At 41.8% G+C, this 27,562-nt stretch overlaps 1 protein-coding gene across 2 annotated transcripts in view; it reads left to right on the plus strand.

The window, feature by feature from the left end:
• The window catches only part of LOC122811507 (1-phosphatidylinositol 4,5-bisphosphate phosphodiesterase delta-1-like), a 969,949-nt gene that overhangs the window by 654,217 nt on the left and 288,170 nt on the right, over positions 1–27,562 (plus strand). For both annotated transcript variants that reach the window (XM_044083389.1, XM_044083388.1), the window contains exons 3-4: positions 16,272–16,500; positions 19,566–19,695. In XM_044083389.1, the coding sequence (XP_043939324.1) occupies positions 16,272–16,500; positions 19,566–19,695 (359 nt within the window). The remainder of the gene's footprint in view (positions 1–16,271; positions 16,501–19,565; positions 19,696–27,562) is intronic.

Below are 27,562 nucleotides of genomic sequence, written 5' to 3' on the forward strand. Positions count from 1 at the left end.
CTGGACAACATTAGTATCAGTGGGAGATTCTATGACTGCTCCTAATTTGCAGTCGTCTGCAAATTTGGTCAGCCAGAGGCCCTTAACTTTGGCCTTGACTTTAGAAAAGTAAATGCTAAAAAGGAGCAGTTCCAGGACTGATCCCAGTGGGACTCCTCTTGTGACTGGCCTCTTTGTAGAGGTGAATGCCCCAATTCCAACTTCCTGGGTACTGTCTGTGAGGTGGCTGGCTATCCACTGGATGACATAAGCATTTATATTGAACCTCTTGAGTTTATCAACAATGCCTGAGTGGGGTATTGTGTCAGATTCCTTGGTCAGGTGAAGGTAGGCAATGTGAACCATTTTGCCCTCATCCATTACTTTGATAACCTTCTCAAAGAAGTCCACCAGGTTGAGTAACATGACCTGCCCTTGATGAAACCAAACTGGATTTGTTCCAGTGTCTAGAGGTTTCCTGTGTCAATATTGATCATTTCTATGACAGTTCTTTACATGGCTTATATATGAGACTAGTGAGACTTATGGGTCTGTAGTTTCTGGGGTCTGTAGATGGCCCACCTTTGTACAGACCGATGACTGTTGTTCTCTGTTCATTAGGCACAAAATCTATTTGCAGGCTGTGGTTAAAAAGTGATTGTAGAGGGACTGATAGTTCAATGTTTCATGCTATTTAGTAGGCATCCTGGGATATTGTCTGGACCCATTGATGCAGTGTTCTTGGCTTTAGAGAGAGCATTGAGGACATGTTCCCTAGTGATAGTAAGGGGAGTTATATTTTTGATGATATTTCCTGAGGGGAGTTTGAGGGGGAGAGAGGAGTAAAGTTATTGTTGAATTTGTCTGCCAGTAGGTTTGCTATATTTTCTATCTCAGTATAGGTGGCTGCATTAACAATGAACTCCACATACAATGTGTGTATTACCTTTAAGCTTGCAAACATAGCTAAAGAATGCCTTGTGGTTGTTCTTGGCCAGGGAGGTCAAATTTACCTCAAATTTGTTTTTTGTAGACTTTATTTGTTCTCTGAGTTGTCTGTTTAGTTTGATGAGAGTGCTTTTATCCTGCTGGGTGTTACACCTTCTAATTTTTGCCATGATTTTCTTCCTTCTGTTTTTCAGCCTAATGATGGTGTGACTCCACCAGGGTGGCTTCATCTGTACAGCTATTAACATGCTTGTCTAGAGTTTCTGTGAACAGTTCCGTGTAGGAAGTAGTGTTCTCAGGGTTTATGGGGGCTTGAAATTTTGCCAGGTTATCACTTAGTAGTAGAAGTTAGCCTTAGAGTAGTTCCTGGACATTCCAGGGTTAGCTAGGTTTCCAGATTTTATTTTTCTTCAAAGGAGATTGTTTTGTTGTCTGACCTTACCAGAGAGGACATTACACTAGGTGTAATGGTCTCTTTCACATTCACTAAAAGGATCTGATGCATTCCACTGGAGTGGACAGAAGCACATCACCTTTTTTTTGCATGTATGTGTTAGTAAAGTATTTCTTGCTGTACTATCCTTCTGTTTTATTTTTTATTCAGGTAATGTTATGGTCCAGTTTTAGATGTCATAAGATTACATGATCCAAAGTACCACACTTCTTCTTTTTGTTTTCCTTAGAGTGAAAATGGTGCCTTGCCTCTGTCCAGTGTGACTAGGATGAATTTTTGTTTTTGTTCTTCCGTCAGCAGTGTCCTAGACAGACATCTTGTTGCTTCTCTTCTAATTTTCACTTGTAACGTTATTTTTTTCTTCGATTCTGTTTTCTGCTTGACTGACTTAGATGTGGCCTGTTTTAGTACACAAAAATAGAACAACGTTTGGTTTTAAGGTTTAATTCCACCCCAGACTGATGTTTGAGTTCAGTGGTGAAGGTAGAACCACATTAAACCTGCGTTATATTCATTAGTTTCACTATCGACTTCATTTAGCTATAATGCAGTAATGGTCTCTACCATTAATCGTTCAATATTTTGTAAGTAACTTGCTCATATGTTCTTCACATACTGTACATAGTGTTTTTGTGTCTGTATGGGTATTAAGTAAGTGAAATGTTATATTTTGCACACCTAGCTTTGAGTCCTGCACTTTTGCCTTGCATATCGAACAATTCTGAGATAGTAAGTGAATTGAGGTAGCAAAATCGGTATACCCTGAAAGTAGTTCTCTGCACTGTGTCTTGCCTATTCAGATAAACTAAAGAAATAAAGCACTTTACCCCACTCTCCTTTTAATGCTTTCCCTTTGCCTTTTTTGAGATTCTTCCTTGTAGTATTGTTGGGTGTGACAATGAGCAGTGTCATTTGCTTTTGTCTGCATTATGAAAACCTAGAGCAAACCACATTTTCCCAGCCCCATCTTGTATTCCACATTATCTTTTTCAAAGGGAATAAACATTGCATCACATGTGGCATGTTCTGGTAGACAGTACTTTGCAAAAAAAAATGCTAAACCAAACAAATAAACCTGATAATGTCACCCATATGTAATTTGAGTTTCGTGCTGAGTTTTGCCTTTTTGTCATTTCTCATTGTATTTGGTACTTAGCATAAAAACATAATAAGAAGGCGTAACCAAAGATATTGAAAGCACAACATATAAATGGTGTATAGGCACCTCAGGTGAGATGATGTAACTAACAAAGGGTTTCAGCACTACAGAGTTCTAAATATACATAACTGGTTAAACACTAGTGTAACTACATAATGAAAGGTGGCAGAAGTTCCCAGCACTAAATGTTTTACCAGAAAATAATAACTTGCAAAGCAAGTCAGATTTTGCAGTTAAACTAATCACATTAACAGCATTTTCTTCCGATTACTTTCCTGCTTTTGAGGCAGTGTTAACTGCCTTCTTGTATTTATGCAGATGTACATATTTACATATTTTGAAGTGCTCTGTCTTGAGAATCCTGCTTTTCTTTAATTGTAGCAAAAGTGAAATTATGTCATCATTCAGTTGTAAATGAGTCATTTGTAATGGTTAGACTGTAGGGGCTGGTTAAACAATAGGTATGGTAATATAAAACATTAGATGTCTGTTAAATGAGTTTCAGATAGCTGCTTGCTGTTTAATAGATTAATATAATGACCAATATGTACTTTATCATCTATAGGGGTTGCAGGTTAGGCAGAGTATGGCAATAAGTGGGTATAATATAGTGAACCCATTTCAGAATGTGATAGGACACCAGTCTATCAGAAGATGGACACACACATACACACACATGTACAACCGCACACACTCAGACATGCATGTGGCATGCACTTACACACACACAGACACCACATACAGATATAGACCTAAGCATGCACCCCACCCAAAAGAAATTTAGAAGACTGCCTGTTTAGTTAATAGCATGTTTTTGAAATGCCAGTGTCAACTGGAGGAATGGCGTAGATTTGCTGTCATCCAGAAATGGCCCTTTAGACTTTTCAACACTCTTCCCTCATTTCATCTAGAACATCAAGCAGCAGAAGTCCAAGATCATTCTGATAACCTCAGTTTTGCCTCAACAAGTATGGTATCCTCTGTTCATGCCTCATTTTTTATAGAAACTTTTATGCCTTCATCCAGTCATGACAATTCCCTTCACCAAGCCTCATCAAGAACTCCATTCTCTGTTTTTAACTGCATAGTTTTTCCAGTCTGTTGACATCCGGTAATCCAACTTTTCCTCCTAGGATGGAACAGATCATCTTGTCTTCCCAGATACCTAATAGTAGGAGGATTTACAAAAGGAAGTGAACTCATTTTATTGTAGAGGCTTTAGTAAATGGTCCTGACATTTTCATGGCCCTGTACCTTCAGATTTAGAATACCTTTCACGAATTGTTGACTCTGGACTTTGTTTTTCATATCTGTCTCTACCTTCCACCAATACTTAAATTCCTTGTCTTTGCACTATTTTTTGTTTACCATATGAGCCGTATTTTGAAGTCACTGGCAATGATTTGATGGTGTACAAAGACTTTATGAAATGTAACCTGCACTTAAGGCCACCTGTTAAGGATCTTGTTTTTCCACAGGCTCCCTGCTTTGGATTGGAGATCCTCCCCCCTCAAACCAGTGTCATGTTCAGAATTAAAGCCGTTATCTTGGAGAATACCCTTCATTGAGGTTACTGCTTCAGCCAGAAGGATTTCTGAGTTGTAGTCTCTGTCAGTGTATATCCTCTTTACTTGATCTTCCACAAGGATTGGGTATCTGTGCTCACCAGCTCTTTCTTTATTCCTAAGGTGGCTACGGAGAATAATATCAACTGGTGTTTTCACTTACCAGTTTTCATTCCCAACTGCTTGAACAGTAAGTGTTGTCTTCTGTGACTGTACATAGGCACCTTAAATATGTGTGAACAGAATGAAATCTGTTAGAAAAGATTCTCAGCACTTCATTTCCCTTTCCAATAAGAAACATAGAAATAAAGTTTCCAAAGTGACCCTAGTTAAGTGACTTACAGGTTGTCAGGCCCCATAGGTGAGGTGTTCTTCATTTTGGAGAGTACTTTCAGTGTAAGTGTATGATTTTTATGGTTGCTAATGACACAATGTCACAGTGGTGAAATTGGCACTAAATTTATTTGCAGTCTGTTGGCATTATTCACTGGATTTCAATAGTAGTACCATTATGAATGAGCTCTAATCAGTGCTGAGTGTTCTTTATTTTCATGTTACAACTAAAGAAAGATTTGTTGTTGCACTGGCTTCAATAGCTAGTCTGAGTTCATGTGATGCCTTCATTTTTCTGGTGTTCTTTTTTTAGTTTCTTAACTAGCTGATTGATGTTCTGCTTAACTGAGGGTCTTTTATTCTACTGTATAGGATAAGGAGGTTGTTTTTCCCTTTATTATATAATTTGTTAATGTTTGTGTGCCATCATGCTGGTTTCTTTTTAAACTTCTCTATTTGTTTGGATCTAGCTGGGACTGCCAAGTGAACAGATTTGTCTAGGTGGGAGTAGATCTTGTCAGGATAACTTTTTTGCTGTACCAACATTTTGATTAATACCATTATATTTGACTTTGGAGACTTCACCATAGAAATGTAGAAAGTTTGTACATTTGAAATCCTTGCATTCTGTGGATATTTGCTTCTGATAATTTGGAGATTTCAATGGAGAAGGTTACCTGCTTGCGATCTGACATGACCAGTGAGAACATTCCTTGGGGATGGTGCATTCAGATTATAAGTTTGTTAGGTCCATGTTATGAGTTCCCTAAATATCTGGTCATGGGGATTCTTGTTTATATAATCTAATAATTTTTGTGCTTATCTTACATTGATGGTATAGGTTCCCCTGTGTAATAAGATTCCTATTTATATAGAGTTCATGAAGAATATTTATGACTATTATATGATTTAAGGAGACATAGAGGGGATCCCGTAGCATACTGTGATCTAATGTCTGATCCTATTTACTGTGATTTGAATGCCTGTAAGCTCCATTTGTGGGTCTCTAGGTGTCTGTTTCAAGGTAATCTGGTCTTGCGTTAATATGAATACACCACTACAGTTTCCATCAGTCTAAACGAGTGGTAAGTACAAAACCCAGGTACTCAAGGAGTGCCATCTGGGTGTTATACCAGGCGACTGTTACAATGCATGCAGGAAGCCTCAAGATTCAGAAGTTTGTTGTTTAGACTTCTAGCGTTGATTAGAACAATTTTGATGGGGTTCATTGGTTGTTTTGTTTTGTATGTTAGGTAGGGAGGTCCATTAGCCGGATCCTGCCTAAAAAAGACATGAAGAGGGCAGCAGAATCTTTCTCAAGTATGCGGAAGCCTTGTGATGAAGGGTGCAAGTCATCCTTGGCAAAGCAAGTATGGCTGTCAAACACCTCATCACATGCTGACACACACTGGATCCCTATATGATGACACCAGGTGTCTGTTAAAGTGAATCACCTTTTCTTTATACTTTGGCATCATTCATGGTGATGGATGGATGGATTTCAGTACTAGTGTTTTACTTGAATTTGTGACCTGCATGAAGACCCCTGTCATGTCACTCAAAATATCCATCAGGGGTTTGTGTACCAGGTCAGTTATCCAAACATGGACCACCACCATGTCATAATCATATATGTCAGGTTCAAGGGTTCTGAAGACCCTTGAAATGTCAGCAACCTTAGCTGCTAAAAGACAGCTCACTGTCAGCCTACTTTTGAACAGTCTCATAAGTATGGAATCAGTGTGCTTAACTGAGCACAAGGTACAGGGTTTGATTATCACCTTTGAGAGAAATTGGCTAGGATTAAAAAATGTCCCTTGAGGGCAGCTAGCCTAGTATATACCTATGAACTGTGGAGTCATCAATCACTAATTTGTTTCCAGTTTTGTTTGCAGATTGCTTTAGTGTAATGGATTTATGATATACTACTTCCTAGTGACTTCCACGTGTGTTTTCACTAATCAGTGTTGTAACACTGGGCCTCACTCCTACTAGACCATTGAGGCCTGGGCAAGTATTAAGTGCCTCAGTATATGATAACTTACTACCAGTAGGTGAGAGAGGCTCACAGGTTGTTGTTTGTGAGAGTGTGGCTAGAATTTGGCTTGGTATTTGCATCTCACACAAATAGTGACAATTTTAAAGTAAAAGAGTGTTATGTGTGAGCATAGAGCAGTTTTTACATTGCCTGAGTGTACCGAGTCCTATGAGGCTGGTGACTGTGTGAAGAATATATGACTGACTTTCTACTAAGGACCAAGGGTGCAAGGGGTTTAAGGAAGGATATGAGAAGATAATATTTTTGCTGGCTGCATTATTCCGACCATTTTTTATTAACTTAGCTACTTATTTGAACTGTTTTTTGAATTCTTACACTGTTTGCACTTTAAATTATCATTTTTAAGTGTTTTTTCATCTGTTTAACTGCAAAGGGCAACACACTCAAGTGCGATAGCCAATTTTCTGTGTAAAAAGTGTTTTTATTCCTGTTTTTGCTTTAACTTAAAAAAAAAAACATAAAAAACAAAAAAAAAATCATATCCCTCTACTCGTTTCCCTGCCTTTCCTTTCTAGAACTAGTAAAGTCCGGTTTTCAGATTTTGCTGAAATCTGGGCTGTTTGTAAGTTCCTGTGTTACCCAGACATTTCTAAGATAGAAGGAAGCTAATCTGTTTATCAATGAAAGTGATGAGCTTTGGAACAGCCTATCTGTCACTGGAGGAGTGATTTCAGCTCAGAAACTGTAGTTTTATTGGCCATTTTGGGCTATTTCTATCCCTTTCATCTTTCTGTTTAAAACCCAATGTTTCCGCGGTTTATCGCACAGTGCCATTTAACTAGGGTTAAACTATTCCCTGTGTCAGAAAGTCTACTCTTCAAATTTTCCCTTAGAACTTGCCAGTTTTCTAGTTTTAGCACTTAAAACTGCATCCTTGTGCTCAGCACTTGTTCAAAACTCGTTGAAAGCACTAAATAAACTACAAATTACTACAGCACTCAACATTTCTCACTTGTCAGGAGGGAAAAAGGTTTTAGTACTTAAATTAAAAAAAGTACTTATCTAGCCATGTCTAAGGGTCAGCTCCTGGTGTTTTCTCCTGTCCACCTGATGAATCTGGGCATCTTGGGGCAATGTAGCAATTGCCTCATGTACACCGACAATCCTCTCCTCCTACCACCCAACACTACAACCTGTGAGAGATGCACTTATATAACCAAACTGGAAGCCAAGCTCTCTCCAGCCAAAACTGGACTAGACAGTCAAGAGGAGAAGGTAAACACCATCAATTCGTACACCACCCAATCCCACACATAGTAACACAAAACACACACCTACATTTGTGGAGGCTCTCAATATAAATCTGCCCAAACAACAGAGACCTCCAAAGCAGAAATGCAAGCAACCACCACCCCCTACTACCCAAATGACACGTAGACCATAAAATCAGTGTGCCACTCAACCTCAGTCCTTAAGGCAAAACATCATACCCAGCACACTTGTCATAGGCGACTCTATAGTCAGGCACACTGATGTCCCACTCACCAGGCTAAACAAGGAGAAAGTTACTGTCAGCTGCCTGTTGGGTGCCAGGGTCCGCCACATAATGCACACACTCAGGTCACTCCACAACAAGTACAAATATGACTCTGTCATTGTCCATGTTGGTGTGAATGACCTGAGATGTACCTCCCTGGACTACATGAAAAGAGACATGGAGGAGCTCTCGGATCATGTAGCCAAGGCAGGTATGACCCTAGCCCTGAGTAGCATCTTGCCATCGCCCAGGATGATACCACAGTTCAAGGACAAAATGATTGACTTCAACAATTGGCTGGTGTCATTCAAAGGGGATCCAGTATCTGTCTGCCTGGGACGACATGATCAACAGACCACGATGCTTTGCCAGAGCTGGCCTGCATCTGTTGCCCCTGGGATTCTGGATACTGGCTAAGGCTCTTGCCACCCCTGTAGTGCCTTTTTTAGGGAAGGTTCAAACGACAAACCCACCACCATAGCAGGTACAAGCAAGCAAAAACTGAGGGTAATGCTACTCAATGCTAGAAGTCTAAACCTCAAAATGCACTTACTTGAAGCACTCCTTAAAATGGAGAACATCGACATCTGTGCAGTAACAGAGACCTGGTTCAAGGCTCCAGAGAGCATCCCTGCATTACCATGCTATTCATGCCACACCTTTCAGCCACCTAACCTTGACCGAAACACTAAAGGAGGAGGAGTGTCCATATTCATTAAGGATATCCATACCTCCAGGCTAGTTGTTCAACATAATGTAGCCGAAATTATCCAAGTGCAACTAACACTGGCCAAGACTGAAATCCAGGTTGTAGCTTGCTACAGATCCCCCACCATGCCCCAGGATGCCCACTCCACATTCCTTGACATACTGGATAATATTAAGGTACAGCCCAATACCCTAATAATGGGTGATTTCAACTACCCCACCATCAGCTGGGACAACTACTCATGTACTAACTCATTATCGCAACACTTTCTGGAATTCGCTAGTCCATACCCCCACCAGGGGCAGCAATATCCTGGACCTGGTCATTACCAACATGGGTAACCAGTGTTCCAAGCCAGAGGTCAACTCCTCACTGGTCAGATCTGACCATAAGCTCATCACCCTAGACATCAACTTTCTGCCTCCACCCCCCATTAAGGAAACCACCGTAAAAAACTTCTCCATAGCCAACTTCACGCTCCTTAAGACAGAAGTGGCAAACTTCACAACACCCTTGCAGACAGATAATAGAGGCACGACTGCTGAGAGACTTCCCATACACTGGAACAGGCTACCTATCTATGTCAAGCTAAGTTCTTCATTAGCACTCTTCAAGAAAAATCTTGATGAGTGGATGGGAAATAGGAAATACACCCCGGGGATCACTTCTATGTCCTTGCTCAACAGTGGCACAGAAAAATAACTTTCTTGGGTGGTGTAAGCCAGGGAACCTTGTTGGCTAGGCTTACATAGGCCCTTGGGCCAATAGCCTAGTACCTACCTATGAACCTATGAATCCTATACACATGCACTGTATAAGCACATACACGAGTGCATGGATGTGCCATTCTTAACAGAACCAAGACGCTATCCTTCAAAAAGAAAGCCAATCTGGTGGTCCCCTGCCATAGACAAACTCTACAACAGAAGGAAGAAGCTGTTGCAAAAAAATGTAAAATCCCCTGATTGCAGGAACTACCTGGTCAGCCTCAGTAAGAAGCTGAGATCCCTCATAAAATCCTCCAAAGTTAGCTATGAAAATAAAATTGCCACTGATTCTAAAGACAACCACAAAGCATTCTATAGCTATGTTATAATCTCAATGGCAACACTCAGATCTGCTCCGAGCTACAGAACAACGTCACTAGATAATACAGAACCAACTGATATTGCCAACATCCTGGCAGATAGGTTCAGTGCAAACTTTACCCCCCCTCATCCCCCCAAAGGGTCCATCCCTATACCGGAAGAATGTATAGCCCCTTTAATCACGGATGCACAAGTTAAGACCACACTCTCCAAAGCCAAAAACACTGCATCCAAGGGACCAGACAACATCCCAGGCTGCGTTCTGCAAGAACTACAGGACGAACTGGCACTCCACCTAAGTACCATGTTCAGTCATAGCCTCACTTCAGGCTTTGTGCCTACTGAATGGCACACAGCAATGGTTATCCCACTCCACAAAGGGGGCGCCACCATGGACCATGGGAACTACAGCCCCATTAACCTGACGAGCCTGGTCTGCAAGGCCATGGAACATGTCATCATGGAGCTTATAAACAAAGACATAGATAACCTGTAAACGCTGGACCCCACTCAATTCGGGTTTGTAAAAAGTAGATCATGTCTCCTGAACCTGATTGACTTCTTTGAATCAGTCACCAGACCCGTGGATGAGAGTAAGGTAGTGCATACAGCCTATCTTGACCTCGCCAAGGCTTTCAACACCATCCCCCACTCTGGAATTATAGATAAACTCACTAGACTGGGCATAAATCCCTATGTCACAAGATGGGTGGCCAACTGGCTCACTGACAGAACCCACACAGTGAAAGTAGCCGACTCCAAATCCGACTTCAAACCAGTGACAATCGGAGTACTGCAGGGTTCAGTCCTGGGTCCTCTCCTGTTTGGCATCTATTTCTCAGAAGTCCAGGATAATACAGCAGGTCTTTGGCTAACAAAGTTTGCAGATGACTGCAAACTGGGATCCATAATAGAGTCACCAAATGATATGGACATTCTACAAAGGGGCCTCACTGAGACTGATGCTAGGTATCAAAGTCATGGCCTCAAGCTCAATGCCAAAAAGTGCATTGTCATCCCCTTTGGGAAGAACACTGTACCCATGAACTACCACATAGGCAGTAGCCTACTTAACACTGAAAGTGTGATAAGAGACCTTGGGACACAGGTGGACACTAGTCTCTCCTTTGACAATCACATCGCCACAGTAGTCAGGAAATCCTTCTACATGGCACACCTCATCACTAAAGGGTTTTCTTCCAGAAAAAAAAGAGGTCATTGTTCCTCTCTACTCATCCCTCATCAGACCCATCAATGAGCACAATGCCCCATTTGGCATGTACCTCACAAGACATCTGCAACAACTGGAAAGGCTACAGAAATATCTCACTAAGAGGATTACTGGCCTCAAACAGATGCCATATGCAGACAGCCTCAAAAAACTCCAGCTCTACTCTGTCACTTATCGCCTACTCAGAGGCATCCTCTGGCTAACTTACAAAGCCATGTCAACCCCAGTTCTGTTGCACATGCTACACTTAAAGAAACCCAAGTCTCTCCATCCCACACGCTCCAGGGACCTGAACCTTGCCACCACAATAAACAGAACATGCTGGAGGTATAGATTCCTGTCCCAGAGACTTTCCATACTCTGGAACTGACTACCCATTCACATCAAGCAAAGCCCCTCATTAGCCCTCTTTAAGAGGAATCTAGACATTTGGATGGGAAATAGGAAATTCACCCTGGGGATCACTTCTGTGGCTCTGCTGAACAGGGGTGCAGGATAATAACTTTCTTGGGTGGTGAAACCCAGGGAACATTTTGGCTAGGCTTATATAGGCTCTAGGGCTGATAGCCTACTACCTACCTATGAAACTATGAACCTCTAATAGTGTTTTGGGGCTACTGGATTAAGGTAATTAGTTCAAAGAAAAACAATAAATGTAGATTAAATTAGGTCTGAAGCACTAAAATAATATTGTGTAGTATGTTTTTCTAGTCTAGGTTGGCTATAATGTCAGTTTAGCCGATGTTAAGCAAGAATAAGAGAACAAACAGCATTTTGGCACCAAGTTGTAAGTGTTAATTCAAGGTAAAACAATAAATGTCGATAAAATGTGGTTCAAATACCAAAAAACAGTATGTAGTAAATATTTTGGTATAGACTGGCTATGAGGTTAGCACAGAAGTCTAAGATTGTAACATTGTGTTGCTGTTGCTTTACTCTGCAATTTGTGCAGCTCTTTAGAAAGTGGGATAGTGCCTAAGTGAGACTTTGAAACTGAAAGTGCCTGCGCCTGTCTAATACAGAGCCGTATGGCGCTAAAGGAGTGCTGCACAGCTCAATTAAACTGAGGTGATAAAGTGAAGAAGCCAATAAAAAAACAGCTGGAATGCTAGCCAATAATGTCTACCCTTTATAAGTAGCAGTAAATTATCCTCTGCTACAGAATTACCACTGTTGCCCCAACAAGCTAACATTCTTACCAGAAAATCTACTGAAACCGTAATTTAATGTAAAATTGGAGGAAAAAGGTGGAAAAATGCAGGCATAACACCTAGTTTAACAAAACAGAGACACTGTCTAATGCAGTAACCACCAGGCAGCTGTTGTAAATATAAGAAAATGTAAAACAAACAAACTGCAAAAGTGGTAAAATTAATAAAAAATAAGACATAGATACAAAAATAGCAGGCAAATTTAAGAGCACTGTATTACAAGTACTTCCTTTTATTCCATGAGGTTTGAATTTAAAAAGCCAGAAAATCCCTTCTCACCACATGTGCAACCAGGACAATTCTCCTGAAGCCTTTAGAAAAGACATCAAGAGGTTGGAGGTTGGTATTAATGGTTAATGTGTTTACTTCACAATGACCAGCATGGTTAAAATGAGAAGATAAAGTGACAGAACCAATAAAAAGCAGCTAGAACTTCAGCAAACAGTGTACACCACTCAGAAACAGCAGCAAATTATTATGAAATTATTGAATAACCAATACTGCCCTCAGCAAAATTAACAGCCTGACCAGAAAACCAGCTGAATGTAATTTAATGAAAATGTGGGGAAAAAGTGACAAGTGCAATGATGTTTAATATAAAAACAGCCAGGCAATGTAGCACTTTTAGTCATAATGCACAGCCTGCATCCTTCTGTAGGATGGACTTGTTCATTCAGCTATAGTGTTATGATGGAGATTGCTAACAACACTGCTTTATAGATTGGGAATTGTAGCACTTACTTTTCATGTCATGTGTTTTTAGGTTCTTACCCTTACTTTAACCCTGGGCAGTTGTACCAATCAGTGTTACTTTTCATGCCATATGTTTTGGGGTACTTACCTTTACTTTAACCCTAGGCAGTTGTACCAGTCAGTGTTACTTTTCATGTCATATGTTTTTAGGTTCTTACCCTTACTTTAACCCTGGGCAGTTGTACCAGTCAGTATTACTTTTCATGTCATGTGTTTTTAGGTTCTTACCCTTACTTTAACCCTGGGCAGTTGTACCAGTCAGTGTTACTTTTCATGCCATATGTTTTGGGGTACTTACCTTTACTTTATCCCTGGGCAGTTATAGTTAATAGGCAGATACTAGGTTATCAGTCTGCAGACTATTACAAGAATAGTTAATAATGAAAGGTGAGTATCAAACCTTGTACCTTGCATCCCTCAGGTAAACACCCTATTCCTACCCCTCTCCCTTTATGCTAACTTCTCTATGCCAACCCCTATAGCAAGCAGTAAGGTATTCAGGAAATGCTCTTAACCTCATGGTTGGTGGTTTCTTGATATTTTCACTGAGTTCCTTTTCCTGCAGCCTCATGATGTAAGCTGTAGATAATAATGCTTCCAGAGATTTCCTGCAGTGGTGTTTGTCGGGTGACACTTCATACCCATGGAGCTAAGAGTAGCCAGCTATGTGAATAAGTAGACTGTTGGGTACAGATAGCCTGACCCAGACCATGGAAAGGGACTTGTCTACACTGCTGCTTACAATCGTTATTTTGTTTTATTTTAAATTTGTTAACCGGGGTAGAGCACTGATCCCCACTGGCCACATTTCACTGTTAGCCCAGGGAAAACACAATAGATATATGACATTCAATACAGAGAGAATGACAAAATGCAAAATAAACATATGTTATATACAAAGATCCTGGCAAATGTTGTACTTGTTCATTTAAAGTGTATAATTAAAAGCAGCAGCATAGCTAGGGCAGAGTGATTGGAGCAACTGCCCCAGGCACAAAGTGATGGGAGGGCACAATCAGCCTGTCCCAATCTTTAATGCATTTACGGCTTTTTACTGTCAAACCTGAGTGCTGTAGTGCTCCATGTGTGATCTAAAATGTAGCAACTGCAGTTTGCTACAGTTTAAAAGTGAAAAAAAAAATCACTTTTTTTTTAATTAAATGTGAGCACTGTATCACTCCATGGAGGCAGGGTATAAACTGTAGCAACAGTTTGCCACATTTGTAGCAACCAGTTTGCTTCAATTTGAAAGAAGAAATTATTATTATTTTTTTTAATAAAATGTGTCGAAGGAGGGGCAGGGCACAGAAATGGGACCTTATTGGCTGACCGGGGGGGGGGGGGGTTGTGCATCTTGGTTGACAAGGAAAGAGCTTGAGGGTCTGACAGTAGCAATCAGTTTATTAAAGTGAAGTGCTTTTTTTTTTTTTTTTTTTTTTTTATGCTCTTCACATGAAGAGCTGAGGGGCTTGAGAACTGGTTCTTGGTTCTAGTACAGAGCACTGATTGAGCCAGCTATGTTTCTGATTAAAAAAAAAACATTTCCAAAGTTGTTCAGTATATAATGGGTTTCCAGTACTGCAAGGGGAGCCTCAAGTCCAACCAGGGCAAATTTGGACAGTCCATAATACAGATCAAGTCAAAAGTTGCAACCAGAAAAGTCTAACAATTCAAAAATGATGGTTGTCACCTAAAAGAGTTAATATAAACTAATTATCAGACTTTTACCAGATGGCCAGATGGCACAAACAAGCAGGTAAAAAATGGGTAGGGATGGGGTGGGGTAAAGCACATGGAAAGTCTACAGGACATTTTTCAGTTAATAAACAGGGCAGAAATTAAGTAGACTGGAATAAACAGAGACAGAGAAAATGAAGGACAGTAGAGTAAGGAAACTTTCTATACCCAAAAATTAAAACATTCCAAAATACTCATGCAGTTATATCACAGCAGCTAGGAAAGAGGCTTGTCCAGGACTCTAACAAAAGTTTATGATCCAAGAGTGAATCCATCTGATGGGTAAGGAGGAAGGCTTACTTCTGATGTGCTAAAGTATCATTTGCAGATATTTTTATGGCAACAACCCAAGCACTTGGATATTAGTGGTGCAGATATATCTTTGCAATCTGATCCTGTAAAATTGCCCGATCTTCCAGTTTTGTGTGAGTAGACACCCCAGAAATTGTCGATACTCTGTTATATCTTCTCTGCCCTGGTCAAAACATTTAAATGAAATACAATATGTTCTTCAAAGCAGGCATTTGTGGACATGCAGTTGTTTACTTAACATTATGATTTCAGTCATTTAAACGCCTTCAAAACTTTAAAATATTTTCCTGGGAGTGGAAGTCCTATTTCTGCAAAAAGCACAAGAATGTAGCGGTGTGTCTGTCAGTTCAGTAGGTGAACCCATGTGAGTGGGACAAACAAGTGCTTTTCTACTTTTGTAATGTCAGCTCTCATGTCTCCGAAGCAGTAACTGAGTAAAAATCGAGCGGTCAATATACATGAAAGAAAAAAACAAAAAAAATGTCAGTATTATTTTATTACACGCTGTGGTAGATGACTCGTTTTCAGCTTCCCAGAACTATTTCAGTTTAACTTGAACAATTCAATGTGTTAATTTTGTTATATTAAAATCACCAGAGCAGTATCAGTGAACTTTATTTAATACGGATATTTATATTTTCTGCATAGGCAGGGCAGATTTATGCTGTCAAGAGATTTGTTCTCAGCAGTACTTAAGTAAATTATTCTCTTCTTCCAACTAAGTCAACAGATTTTCCATAGTTGCATGTTATCGATATTATTGATATTGGGCCATTGATACAAGTCAAAAATGTTCTGAATGTCAGGAATGTTCTCTCGATTTTCCAGGAGGGCTAGAAAATAGAAAAATAGTGACAAACTAGTTTAAACTAGTTTCCAAACAAAAATAAGTACATGTCCTGCGTGTGTAAGAAAATGTTGCCTTCAACTCTTGTCATTGCTTTTGAACAAATGGGGTCTTTGGAGCATCTGTTATCATTTCAATGACAGGAAAAAAGTTCTCTGGGAAAGAATAACATTTGGAAAAATGTATTACTCACAAAAGTTTGTAGACCAAAGACAATGGTGCTGTCAGAAAAGTTGTTGATCACATTTTTTTATCTCCTAACAGCTTCTGTTGAAGACATTGATAATTTGAGGGCTGGGAGAGGGAAGAATGACTTTTGGAAAAATGTATTATTCGGAACTGTTAGTACACTAAAGACAACAGAAGTGTTGAATGAGGGTGATGACCCTGTTTTTTTTATTTTTAACAGTTTCCATTGAAGACATTGAAGACGTGAGGGGTGGACATCAGACTGAGAAATTTCAGAAATGTGCCAAGGAATTTCCTGAAAACCAATGCTTTTCTATTATCTTCAAAGGAAAAAAGCACAATCTGGACCTTGTTGCTAACTCAGAAAAGGAGGCTGTTCACTGGATTTCTGGCATGAAAAAGATCATGAATTCTTCAAATTCAATGAACCAAAAGGAGAAGCTGGAATAGTATCCTTTAACGAAATATTGTTCCCTTTACACTGTATGAATTATCTTGATGTGGAGGCTATAGTTCTCATTGCTACAGAGAGACTTGTGTGTAGATTTGTGCACATGAACACACACACACACACACACACACACACACACACACACACACACACACACACACACACACACACACACACTCACACAGACACACAGACACACACACACACACACACACACACACACACACACACACACACACACACACACACACACACACAAAATCAGATCAGGTTTCCTTTGTTTGTGTGTGTGTGTGTGTGTGTGTGTGTGTGTATATATATATATATATATATATATATATATATATTATACATATAGATACAGTTTGAAGGCGTGAGCACTCATATGACAGAACACTTTTTGTCTAGTGTAGAACGCTTATACAAGTCAACGTTCTTTTAAATGTAGTTTTTACTGCTAGTGTTGCAGTGGGGTAAGGGACTTTGCCCTTACTGAGCTGTTATGCAATCCCAGAATTAGTATATGTAATTATCAGGTGGTGGTGGTGGGGGGGGGGGTAGCTGTGCCTTAATGAACAGTCAGTTGAAAGAACGAATTGGTCAGTGAAGTTTACTACAGGAGGACTCTTCGTCTTAAAGAATCACCAACGCTGGAATTGATTTTATTCACTATATGATATGGAGGGGTGCAGCTTCTTACATGGGTGCTGTGAAGAGTCTTTACCTCCCACAGAAAACAGTTTTAATTGCTATTTTGAACAGTGTAATTAAGTGCTTATTGACTATCATCCTTAATCCAGTCTATATTCTGTGGGTCCACAGAGCTGTCTGTGAAAAAGCACTTTCACAGATCCAGGGAGTAGTCATTTCCTGTACACTGTTGCCTCCCCTACCATCTCTCCTGCTCAGGCTGATTCCTTTTATACCTCTGACCATTTACCCACTGTGACGTAGAGCACCCCCCCATATCATGTCTCCCTTGTCCCTTTTGCTCTGTAGTGAGAAAATCATCTCCTTCAGTGTTTAGCTACTCCTTTCCCTTCCACCCACACTCCCTTCTGATGGCTGGTCTCTAGACTCCTTCCTTGTCATTTTTCCTGTGTAATGGGTCAGACTGCATGATGTGATAAAGGGCCTGGTAAAGCAGAAGTGTTACATTTTGTGTATGAAGTCTTCCCATCTGAGGATATATCCCAGCATTCAGTTCACTGTCCTGTCACTCTGCTCCTGATGCTTCAGTCTAGATGTGATAAACGCCCCTGTTTCTTTTCCTGTTCTCTCACAATGAGTTCTGCTGCTCCTAGCTGGTACGTCAGGCCAAGGCTTTTGTGCTCCAAGTGCAGTGCTTTACATTTGCCACCACTGAAACTGAACAGACATCTTTTTGTGCCCATTTAGTTCTTCTTTAAACTCCCCCCTCCTACATTGGTCTACTTACCTTTCTGTCATCGGTGAAGGGGCTGATCTTGTTCACTTCCCCCTTAGGTGTGTGTAAAACAAATACACTGAAGAGCACCGGCCTCAGGACTTACTCTATGGTAACATCACAGGCGTTTACCTTAACATTCACATCATTCCTTTGTCTCTACAATCCTCTCTGTCCTCCCTTTCATCCAAGCAGCATTTCATATTCTCAGTCTTGGTCTTACCCCTAACCCCTCCAATTTTCATATCAGCCACCAATGTGAGACTGATCCAGAACCTTTGAAAAGTCCAGCTGGTATTTGTGTACTGCTGCCTTCCTGCCAATTGTACATGTAACTTGGCAGTAAAACTATAGCAGGTTTCACTGACAGCTCCTTTTGGTCATGAACACTTTCCATTGCTTTACTAGAGGGTTTGTCCTCCAGGAAAACAGCCTTCCTTCTCACCATGACCATCCTAATTACTGTTACTGAACTGGTAGGCCAATAGTTTCTTGCAATTGTCTTGCTCTCCCTCTTGACATGGTGCCACAGTTGCTGTCCTTAATTCTGTAGGCATGTTTACACAGGTCTGTGATCCTTATAAGATTTCCATTGGGGATCAGCCAGCAGATTGATCAGATTTCTCAGGGGATCAGCGAGCAGACTGGTCAGACTCCTCATGGTATCAACCAGCAGACTGATCATATTCTTCAGGGGATCAACCCTCAAGCTAATCAGTCTTCACAGGATTAGCCAGAAGATTGATCAGATTACTGAAGACACTGAGTTACAGTCTGTCTGCCCTTTATTTTATACTAATGGTTAACAAACAGTGCTCATAGGTCATTCTTCAAGTTTGCTGCACCTTGGGAAGACCCCATTTTTAGAATTTCAGGATTCAGAAATTTAGTCCTCAGAATTACACTAGGCACCCAAATAGTGTAGCCATTGTTAGTTATAGCAGGTGTCAGAGCTCAGCTGTATAAGAAGACAGCAGCTGTACATGCATAACGCATATTGTCTGAGAGAGAAAACCATACGGGAAGGTACAAACACAGGAAAGAGATGAAGGTAATCAAATATTGACACAGAAAACCACTAGGTGTAGTCAGAAGAGCAACAAAGAGGACATCATACCCAGCATTCCCAGGTTAATAGTAGTTAAGTGGCTATGACTGTTAACAAGGTGGGCTGCCCATCAGTGGATTTCCTTAATTAGATAAAAAGATGATGTCTGTGTTGTAGACAGGGGTGTTGGTAATGCATTGTAAAGGAAAGTAGAAAGAAATGAAATGGATCTAAGCTATATTGTACAGAAGCTGGTGCAGTGAATAAACAGTCAAAGGTCTTAGAAGGGGATTACTGGAGACTGAGGTATTTCTAGGGAACTCTTCTAAGACTAGTAAACTATATTCAAGAGTTGGAGTGCAGCTGTTACTGGAAGTAATTAATTCATTAAATCAAAACTTAACATCGCTACCACAGTGATTGTCCTTTATCATTAGGCTGTGTCGCACTTTAGCTGTGTTTTTCTGTACATAAAGTTATGTAGAATGGGTAAGTGCTTGTGAGTTATCATTATTTATTCATTTTATCTCTTATTTATTTTGCAAATTATGGTGATTTTCTGGAGATGATTCCTTAAATCCTTCTGCAGCTGGATTTATTCTTGCTTTCGAAAAGCAGATAAGAATAAAGACAACAAGATGTCACTGGAAGAAGTAAAGGAGTTTTTCAAACTGGTGAACATTGAAGTTAATGATCTGTATGCCAAGAAGCTTTTTGAGGTAATTAAACTTCAGAACACCACAAACTTAAATGCTTCTAAAGTGTGTATAGAAATATTATGAATGACTGAGCAACTGATGTTCTTCGTTTTTCACTGTTGCAGTCATTACATTTGGGTTATCTGCCTGCAGGTAGCCCTCAGCCTGCCTGAATACCAGAGTCTTGGATTCCTGCATTGGATGCTGTCTTTTCTTCCATGACGTCAGGTCATCAGGAGTATAAAACATGCAGCCGATGCCATAACATCAGTTTTTCTTGCCGTGTGGTGCCCGAAGCAGAAGCAGTTTGCAAGTGCCGGTTGGCCAACTCCTGAAATTTTCGTTTTTGAGTTTCAGAACTGAAGTCTTCGAAAAAAGCTAAGTACCCCGTTGGGGATCCTTTTTCTTGCTCTTAACCGATGTCAGTAAAAGTTAACAATTGTCTTACTTATGGAAAGCAAAATACCTCATAAAGATTTTCATTCGTACTGCATTCCTTGCTTAGGCCCAGACCACAACATTCCTCGCTGTCAGATGTCCTTCAAGGATGCATCTGCAGTCTTCACAAATGGGTTGTCCTGTCGTCAGGCAGCTCTTCGGTCGGCCGGATTCCAAAGTCTGGGTCTGGCTTCGGCTGGTGTCTCACTTCACCCGACGTCATTGCGGCAGTTCTTCGGGTATAAAGGCATCAGCCGACGCTATTTTCCTCAGTCTTTCTTGCCGTGTGGCGCCCGAAGCAGAAGCTGTTCGCAAGTGCCGGTCGGTCAGATCCAGAGATTACTACTACCGAATATTACTTCGAAGACTTCTAAAAAGCTAAGTACCCCGTTGGGGACTCTTTCTTGCCTCAGCCGATGTCAAAGAAAGTGAATAACTGTTTATCTTGTGGGAAACAAATACCTCATAAAGATTTCCACTCCTACTGCACACATTGTTTAGGCCCAGACCACGACGTTGCAGCTTGTCTAGCCTGTGCTTCTTTTAACCGACGGACGCTTAGACATCGGTCGGAGTTTGCTGAACAGATTTTCGGCTCCGATTTTGCATATATTATGCTGTCGGATCCTCCGACTTCGCAAAGTACCAAAAAACGCAAAGAAAAGGACCGACACTCGCGGTCTGCGGTCTTGGCCAAAACCGCGGTTAAGCAAACCGCGAGTGTCTCGGTTTCGGCCGAAACCGAGCAAGCGGTTCTTTCTTCAGCCGAAATCATGCCTTCTACCGAGGCCTCTTCTAACCTGGTAGAAACGGCTTCTGAAATCCAACCTTCTGTTGCGGTTTCACAGGATTTATCAGATACCATTCCCCTGGATATTTCTACCCCTGCACATGGAGCTGCTAGGCCTCCTGCAGCAATGTCTATTAAGGCCTTTGCCAGGGCTAAAGCAGCCAAAGCATCAAAAATGGTGCCTGCCAAGCCCCCCGCTCTCAGGCCCAGCACCAGCTCCCATATGCTAACTTTGGCTGAGGATCTCATCTCTTTAATTCGTGGAGCCCAGCCTCATCCAGACAGGGCCTCTCTCCCTCCTCCAGAAAAAAGGCCTAGAGCAGAGCCCCCTGAGCCAGTATCCACAGATGATTCCTCTGATGACTCAGAACATACAGACCCTCTTGAGGCTGCTTATTCTCCTTACGAAGACTCTGATGCTGAGGAGTCCATCCCTTCAGCCTCTCCTCCTGAGGAATTTTCCTTTGGGGAAACCTTGCATGCTATGAGGGAACAATTTCAGTGGCAGGGCCAAGATTTCTCAGACTCCAGAAAAAGGCTTAGGACCTTTCTACATTTGCCACAGCATAGGCCTTTAGCTATTCCTCCAGTTCTTTCTGTTGTTGATGATGCATTTAATGATGCTTGCACTGCTCCTGATTCATTACCTCCGGCTCCTGCTAAGTTCTACAGGGTCCCGGACACTCATCACCATTTATATAAGGCTCCTTTTGCAGATCCAGAGACTATCTCCCAGGGTCCTAAAGCTGTAGCAGCTACTTCCACTAAAAACCCCCTCCCCTCTGAAAGGGAATCCAGGTCCTTAGAGAGATGGGGTAAAAAAGTTTACACCTCTGCTACTTTGTCAGCTAGAGCTTTGAACTGCCTATTTCATATGATTCAATACCAAGAGTTTATGCTTGACCAGTTGACTAAAAAACTGTCCTCTGAAGAATCTTTAGATAAGAAATATGTTGAAGAAATGGTACATAACATACAGCAGGTTAGTAACCATTCTTTAAAATGTGGCTATGATGCACTGGAGGCTTCCTTTAGATCAGCCATGACTGGCACAGTTATCAGGAGGCATGCATGGCTGAAAGAACAGGCATTACCAGACCATGTTAAATCAAAGCTTTTGGATGCACCTATGGACAAGGTCAGTTTATTTGGTTCCCCTGCCCAACAGGTACTAAAAAAGATGGAAGAGAAAGCAAAATCTGTACAAACAGTGAAAGATTTCTTACAAGTTCAACCTCCAAGGTTTAGCAGGAACTGGCCCTCCAAGAATTGGTCCTTTCCAGACTCCTCTAGGGCACAAAGAGGCAGGAATAGGTGCTCGAGAGGCAGAAACCAAACCAGGGGTGCCTACAGGGGATGCCAGTGGCAAGGTAACAACCAGCGAGGCACGGATGCAACCACCACCACTACAACAACTCAATCACAGTGACTTGACGGTGGCACCGCCTACCAGGGAACAACTAGAAGCACCCTTAGGTGGAAAGCTAACCTTATTTTCAAAGAACTGGCATTGCATCACAAGAGAAAAATGGATTTTGCAAACTATAGACCAAGGTTACAGGTTCCATTTCCATACTCTACCAAGCAAAAGAGGAATGCCAAACCTGCCACCTACTCAAAGGACAGAAGCTCTAAAGCAAATATCTCAATTACTAAGAATGCGAGCTGTGGAAAAGGTACCACCTTTGGAGCAAGGAAAGGGATTTTACTCCAGACTCTTCCTGGTGCCAAGAAAAGAAAACAAATGGAGGCCTATTCTAGACCTGTCCGCTTTAAACACATTCCTCATTGTTCCAAAATTCAAAATGCTGACCCTACAGCAGCTTCTTCCCATGCTGGGCAAGGAGTCTTGGCTGGTAACTCTAGATCTCAAGGAGGCATACCTGCATGTCCCCATAAGACCAATTTGCAGAAGATACCTCAGATTTCTTGCAGGATCAGAGCATTATCAATTCTCAGCATTGCCCTTTGGCTTATCTACTGCCCAGAGTGTTCACGAAATGCCTGGCATCAGTAATCGCTCATTGCAGACTTCAGGGATTCAAATCTATCCCTACCTGGACGACTGCCTGATACAAGCGGACAACAAAATAAAACTAACAGAAGACCTACAAAGAGTCATTTACCTGCTGCAAGCCCTGGGATATACAGTCAATATAAAAAGTCAAGGCTGATTCCATCCCAAAGAATAACCTTTCTGGGTGCAGAACTGGACACATCAAATCAAATGGCATCCCTAACTGCAGAAAAGAAAGAGCAGCTTCCTCTCTACTTCTTGGCATTAACAAAGCAGAACCATCTAACTGCAAGAAAAGTGCTGCAAGCTGTAGGCTTCATGGCATCCTGCATAATACTGGTCCCTCATGCCAGGCTGCATATGAGAAAGCTACAATGGTACCTAAAGAATTTGTGGTCTCAACACAAGCACAGCCTAGAAACCAAAATTCCAATGATTCCCTGCCTGAAGAAAGAGTTCCTATGGTGGGCTCAGGCCTGCCAATCAAACTCAGGATTGCCCTTCTGCAAAAGCCAACCAACTCAAACCATCACGACAGATGCCTCAGACCTCGGTTGGGGGGCACACATGCTGGACAGGTGCATTCAAGGCCTATGGACTCAATACCAGCTGCACCTGCACATAAATCTAAAAGAAATGATGGCAGTAAAATTGGCAATCCAGGCCTTCAAACCTTTTCTCCAAGAAGGTCAGCTGATGATAAGGACAGACAACACCACAGTTATGTGGTACATCAACAAACAGGGAGGCACACACTCATATCCTCTATGCCGGCTGGCACTGGACCTATGGGATGTGGCTCTGAGCTACAACATTCAGTTACAAGCAATTTATGTACCAGGGAAGGAAAACATTCTAGCAGACATATTAAGCAGAACTACCACAGATGCCCACGAATGGATGCTGCATCTGGACATCTTCAAAGCCATCACAAGAGAATGGGGATTACCACAAATAGACTTGTTTGCATCCCCACTCAATCACCAGCTAAAGAAATTCTGCACAAGGACGTACCACCCACTTGCTTGGAAGGTGGAATCCCTATCTTTCAGTTGGAAAAACCTGATAGCATACGCATTCCCACCACTTCCTTTGATGCACAAGGTGCTTCTGAAGATCAAAGAGGAACATCCGAGGATCATTCTGATAGCTCCAGACTGGCCAAGACAACATTGGTATCCATTGCTGAGGAGCATGTCCGGGAACAAATATGGACACTGCCCCTGATCCCATTACTGTTAACACAGAACAACTTCAACATCCTGCATCCAAACCTGAAAACTCTGCAGCTAACTGCCTGGAACATTACATGACAACAATTAACCCAAATTTATCCCAAAGGGTTAAGGACATAATCCTGGAGGCTCCAAGACCTTCAACAAGAAAGAATTATGCAGCAAAATGGAAAAGATATCTCACTTGGAGTACTGCAAAGGGGCAAGAAGTGACACTGGTGAACATAGCCAACATCCTGGAGTACTTGGCAGAGCTCTTCCATACAGGCCTGTCCTACTCTTCCATCAAGATACATGCCTCAGCTATTTCAGCAGAATACAGCTTGGATCCTCATGTCTTCTCGCATCCTCTGCTCAGACAGTTTCTGAGAGGAATTAAAAATGTGAAACCTCCCGGAAACCTCCATTACCAGCATGGGACTTGAACTTTGTGCTAGAAAAATTGACACTTCCCCTTTCGAACCAGCAGCAACAGCAGAATTACAATACTTATCCTGGAAGACTGCATTCCTGCTGGCAATAACTTCAGCAAGAAGGGTCTCTGAACTACAGGCATTAATGGCAGTGCAACCCTTCCTGATCTTCCATCAAGATAGAGTGTCCATGAGAACAAATCCTACATTTATGCCTAAGGTGGTATCCAGAGTCTCTTTAAATCAGGCTATCCACCTTCCTACATTCTTCCCCAACCCACAGAACAGGGGAGAAAGGCTACTACATACCTTGGATGTGCATAGACAATTACGCTACTACCTGGACAGGACAAAAACCAATAGAAAAACTGACCAGCTTCTGGTAGCATATGCAACAGGGAAGGAAGGAAAACCAATTTCAAAATAGACAATCTCCAAATGGATAGGAAATTGCATTAGATTTTGTTACTCCTATCATGGAAAGAAAACTCCAGAGAACATCACTCCTCACTCCACAAGGGCTACAGCCACTACCACAGCTTTCTTACGAGGAGTGGCTACCAAGGACATTATAGAGGCTGCTACTTGGACCTCCATGCATACATTTGCCAAGCATTATAACTTACCTTTATACTCTAGATCCTGAGCTGGTTTTGCCACTGCTGTTTTGCAAGGGATCCTAACTACACCATAATCTCTACTCATTCCTCCTCCCCTAGTTTAGCTATTGTATTCTACCCATTTGTGAAGACTGCAGATGCATCCTTGAAGGACATAGTACAGTTTTGTACCTACCATAAATGTAGATGTCCGATAGGAATGCATCTGCAGTCAGGATTACCCTCCTCCTTCCCTCTGAGGTACTCCTAGGGTATTTGCCAACCTTCAGCTAGCTTGGGGGGGATCTATTATGGTGTATTTGTTTGTATATATGTACATACATGCTTATTTTGTGTGTTTGCTCTCTACTATTTGGAAACTTTGGCATTTATCCAAATTTAGCCATCCAAGAGGGCACCTGGCATCTGGGGCAAGAAACACTGAGGAAAATGGCATCGGCTGATGCCTTTATACCCGAAGAACTGCCGCAATGACGTCGGGTGAAGTGCGACACCAGCCGAAGCCAGACCCAGACTTTGGAATCCGGCCGACCGAAGGGCTGCCTGACGACAGGACAACCCATTTGTGAAGACTGCAGATGCATTCCTATCGGACATCTACATTTATGGTAGGTACAAAACTGTACTTTTTGTGCCTTATTCAACCCCCAAACTATTCGTTGTCAGTCTATTTGCGCAGCAAATTATTTTGGTTCTCGGTTTAACTATCCAGAAATGGCTTCGGTAAGCCATCCAACTACCAATATTCTGAAAAAACATAAGGATAAAGACAGAGACAGACCGCATAGGTCCAAAACTGCCGATGATGCTTCTGTTAAGCTAGTTGCCAGTTCACCAGTACTCAGTGAGTTGCTTTCACAGCCCCTGATACTGCTACTTCAGATTCGCAGGCCTCTACTGAGACCCATTCGGAGTCCGGTATGCTGGGAGATGCTTCTTCGACTATAAAACCCGCAGAAGTGTCTACCTTGGATGGGTCTGGAGCCGCTATGCAGGCACCGGCTTCTGAGGGTGTATTCAGGTCTACAGATTTGCATTTTAAACCAACGCCATCTTCTTCATCAAGGCCTAAAACTCGACCCATGCCTAGAAAACCGACGTCCAAACCGCATGGTCAGGCCTGTATGCCTAAAAAGAAATGCTTAGAATGGCTGAAGACCTTATTACTTTAATTAGGGGAAGCCAGCCTTCTTCCTCTAAGAGACCTAGAACTGATTTTCCTACTGATTCTTCTGATCAGGATTCTGAAATTTCGGTTTCTTCTGATTACCAGGATTTGTCCTTATCTACCTATGAGGATTCTGATGCAGAGGATTGCATTCCCTCTGCTTTCCCTCCAGAAGATTTTTCTTTTGGTGAAACCTTGCACACTCTTAGGGAGCATTTCTGCTAGGAAAGCCAGGATTACTCTGACTCCAATAGAAGCTTAGGGAATTCTTACTCCTCCCTCAACAAAGACCTTTAGCTATCCCTCCTGTTCTGGACATTGTAGATGATGCCTTCTTGGAATCTTGCCTGGCCCCAGACACTTTACCTCCAGCTCCCAGAAAACCTGACAGGTATTACAGAGTACCTGACCCTCACAAGTTCCTCTTCAAGAATCCTACTGCGGATCTAGAGACCATTTCCCAAGGACCAAAGGGCATTAAGGCTATTGCTGCCAAAAAACCTTACCCACTCTGATAGAGATTCCAGGACCTTGGACAGATGGGGTAAGAAGGTATACACTTCTGCTACTTTGGCCATTAGGCCTTAAATTGCCAGTTTCATATGTTAAAGTATCAGCAGCATATTATGAGACTACTTAAACAGAAAATTATGTTGATTCCTGACTGTGCTGAACATAAAGAATTACAGGATTTAATGCATTCTGCTGTTCAAGTTGGTAAACATACTTTGCAATGTGGTTTTGACTCTTTAGAAGCATCTTGCAGGGCTGCTGTCAATGGGTCTGTACTTAGAAGGCATGCTTGGCTTAAGGAACAAAACTTGCCAGATCATGTTAAAGCTAAATTACTGGATGCTCCCTTAAACCAAGACCACCTGATGTTCATTGTGCATACAGCTGCAGTAATCACAGATGGGTTTTCTGCCGTCAGGCGGTCCCTCGGTCGGCCGAATTCCAAAGTCTTGGTCCGGCGTCGGTTGTCGTCGCATTCTCTTCTGACGTCAGTGAGGCCAGAGTATATAAGACACAGCCGACGCCATGTTCTTCTGTCTTTTTTGCCGCACGGTGCCCGAAGCAGAAGCAGTTCGCAAGTGCCGGTCGGCCAGCTCCTGAATTACGAATATTTTGGAATCCGAAGTCTTCATTAAAGCTAAGTACCCCATTGGGGAAACTTTTCTTGCCTCAGACCGATGTCAGAAAAAGTTAA

This window comes from Protopterus annectens, chromosome 9.part0 (genome assembly GCF_019279795.1).
Source record: "Protopterus annectens isolate FY-2018-M chromosome 9.part0, PAN1.0, whole genome shotgun sequence".
In the NCBI taxonomy this organism is placed as follows: domain Eukaryota; kingdom Metazoa; phylum Chordata; order Ceratodontiformes; family Protopteridae; genus Protopterus; species Protopterus annectens.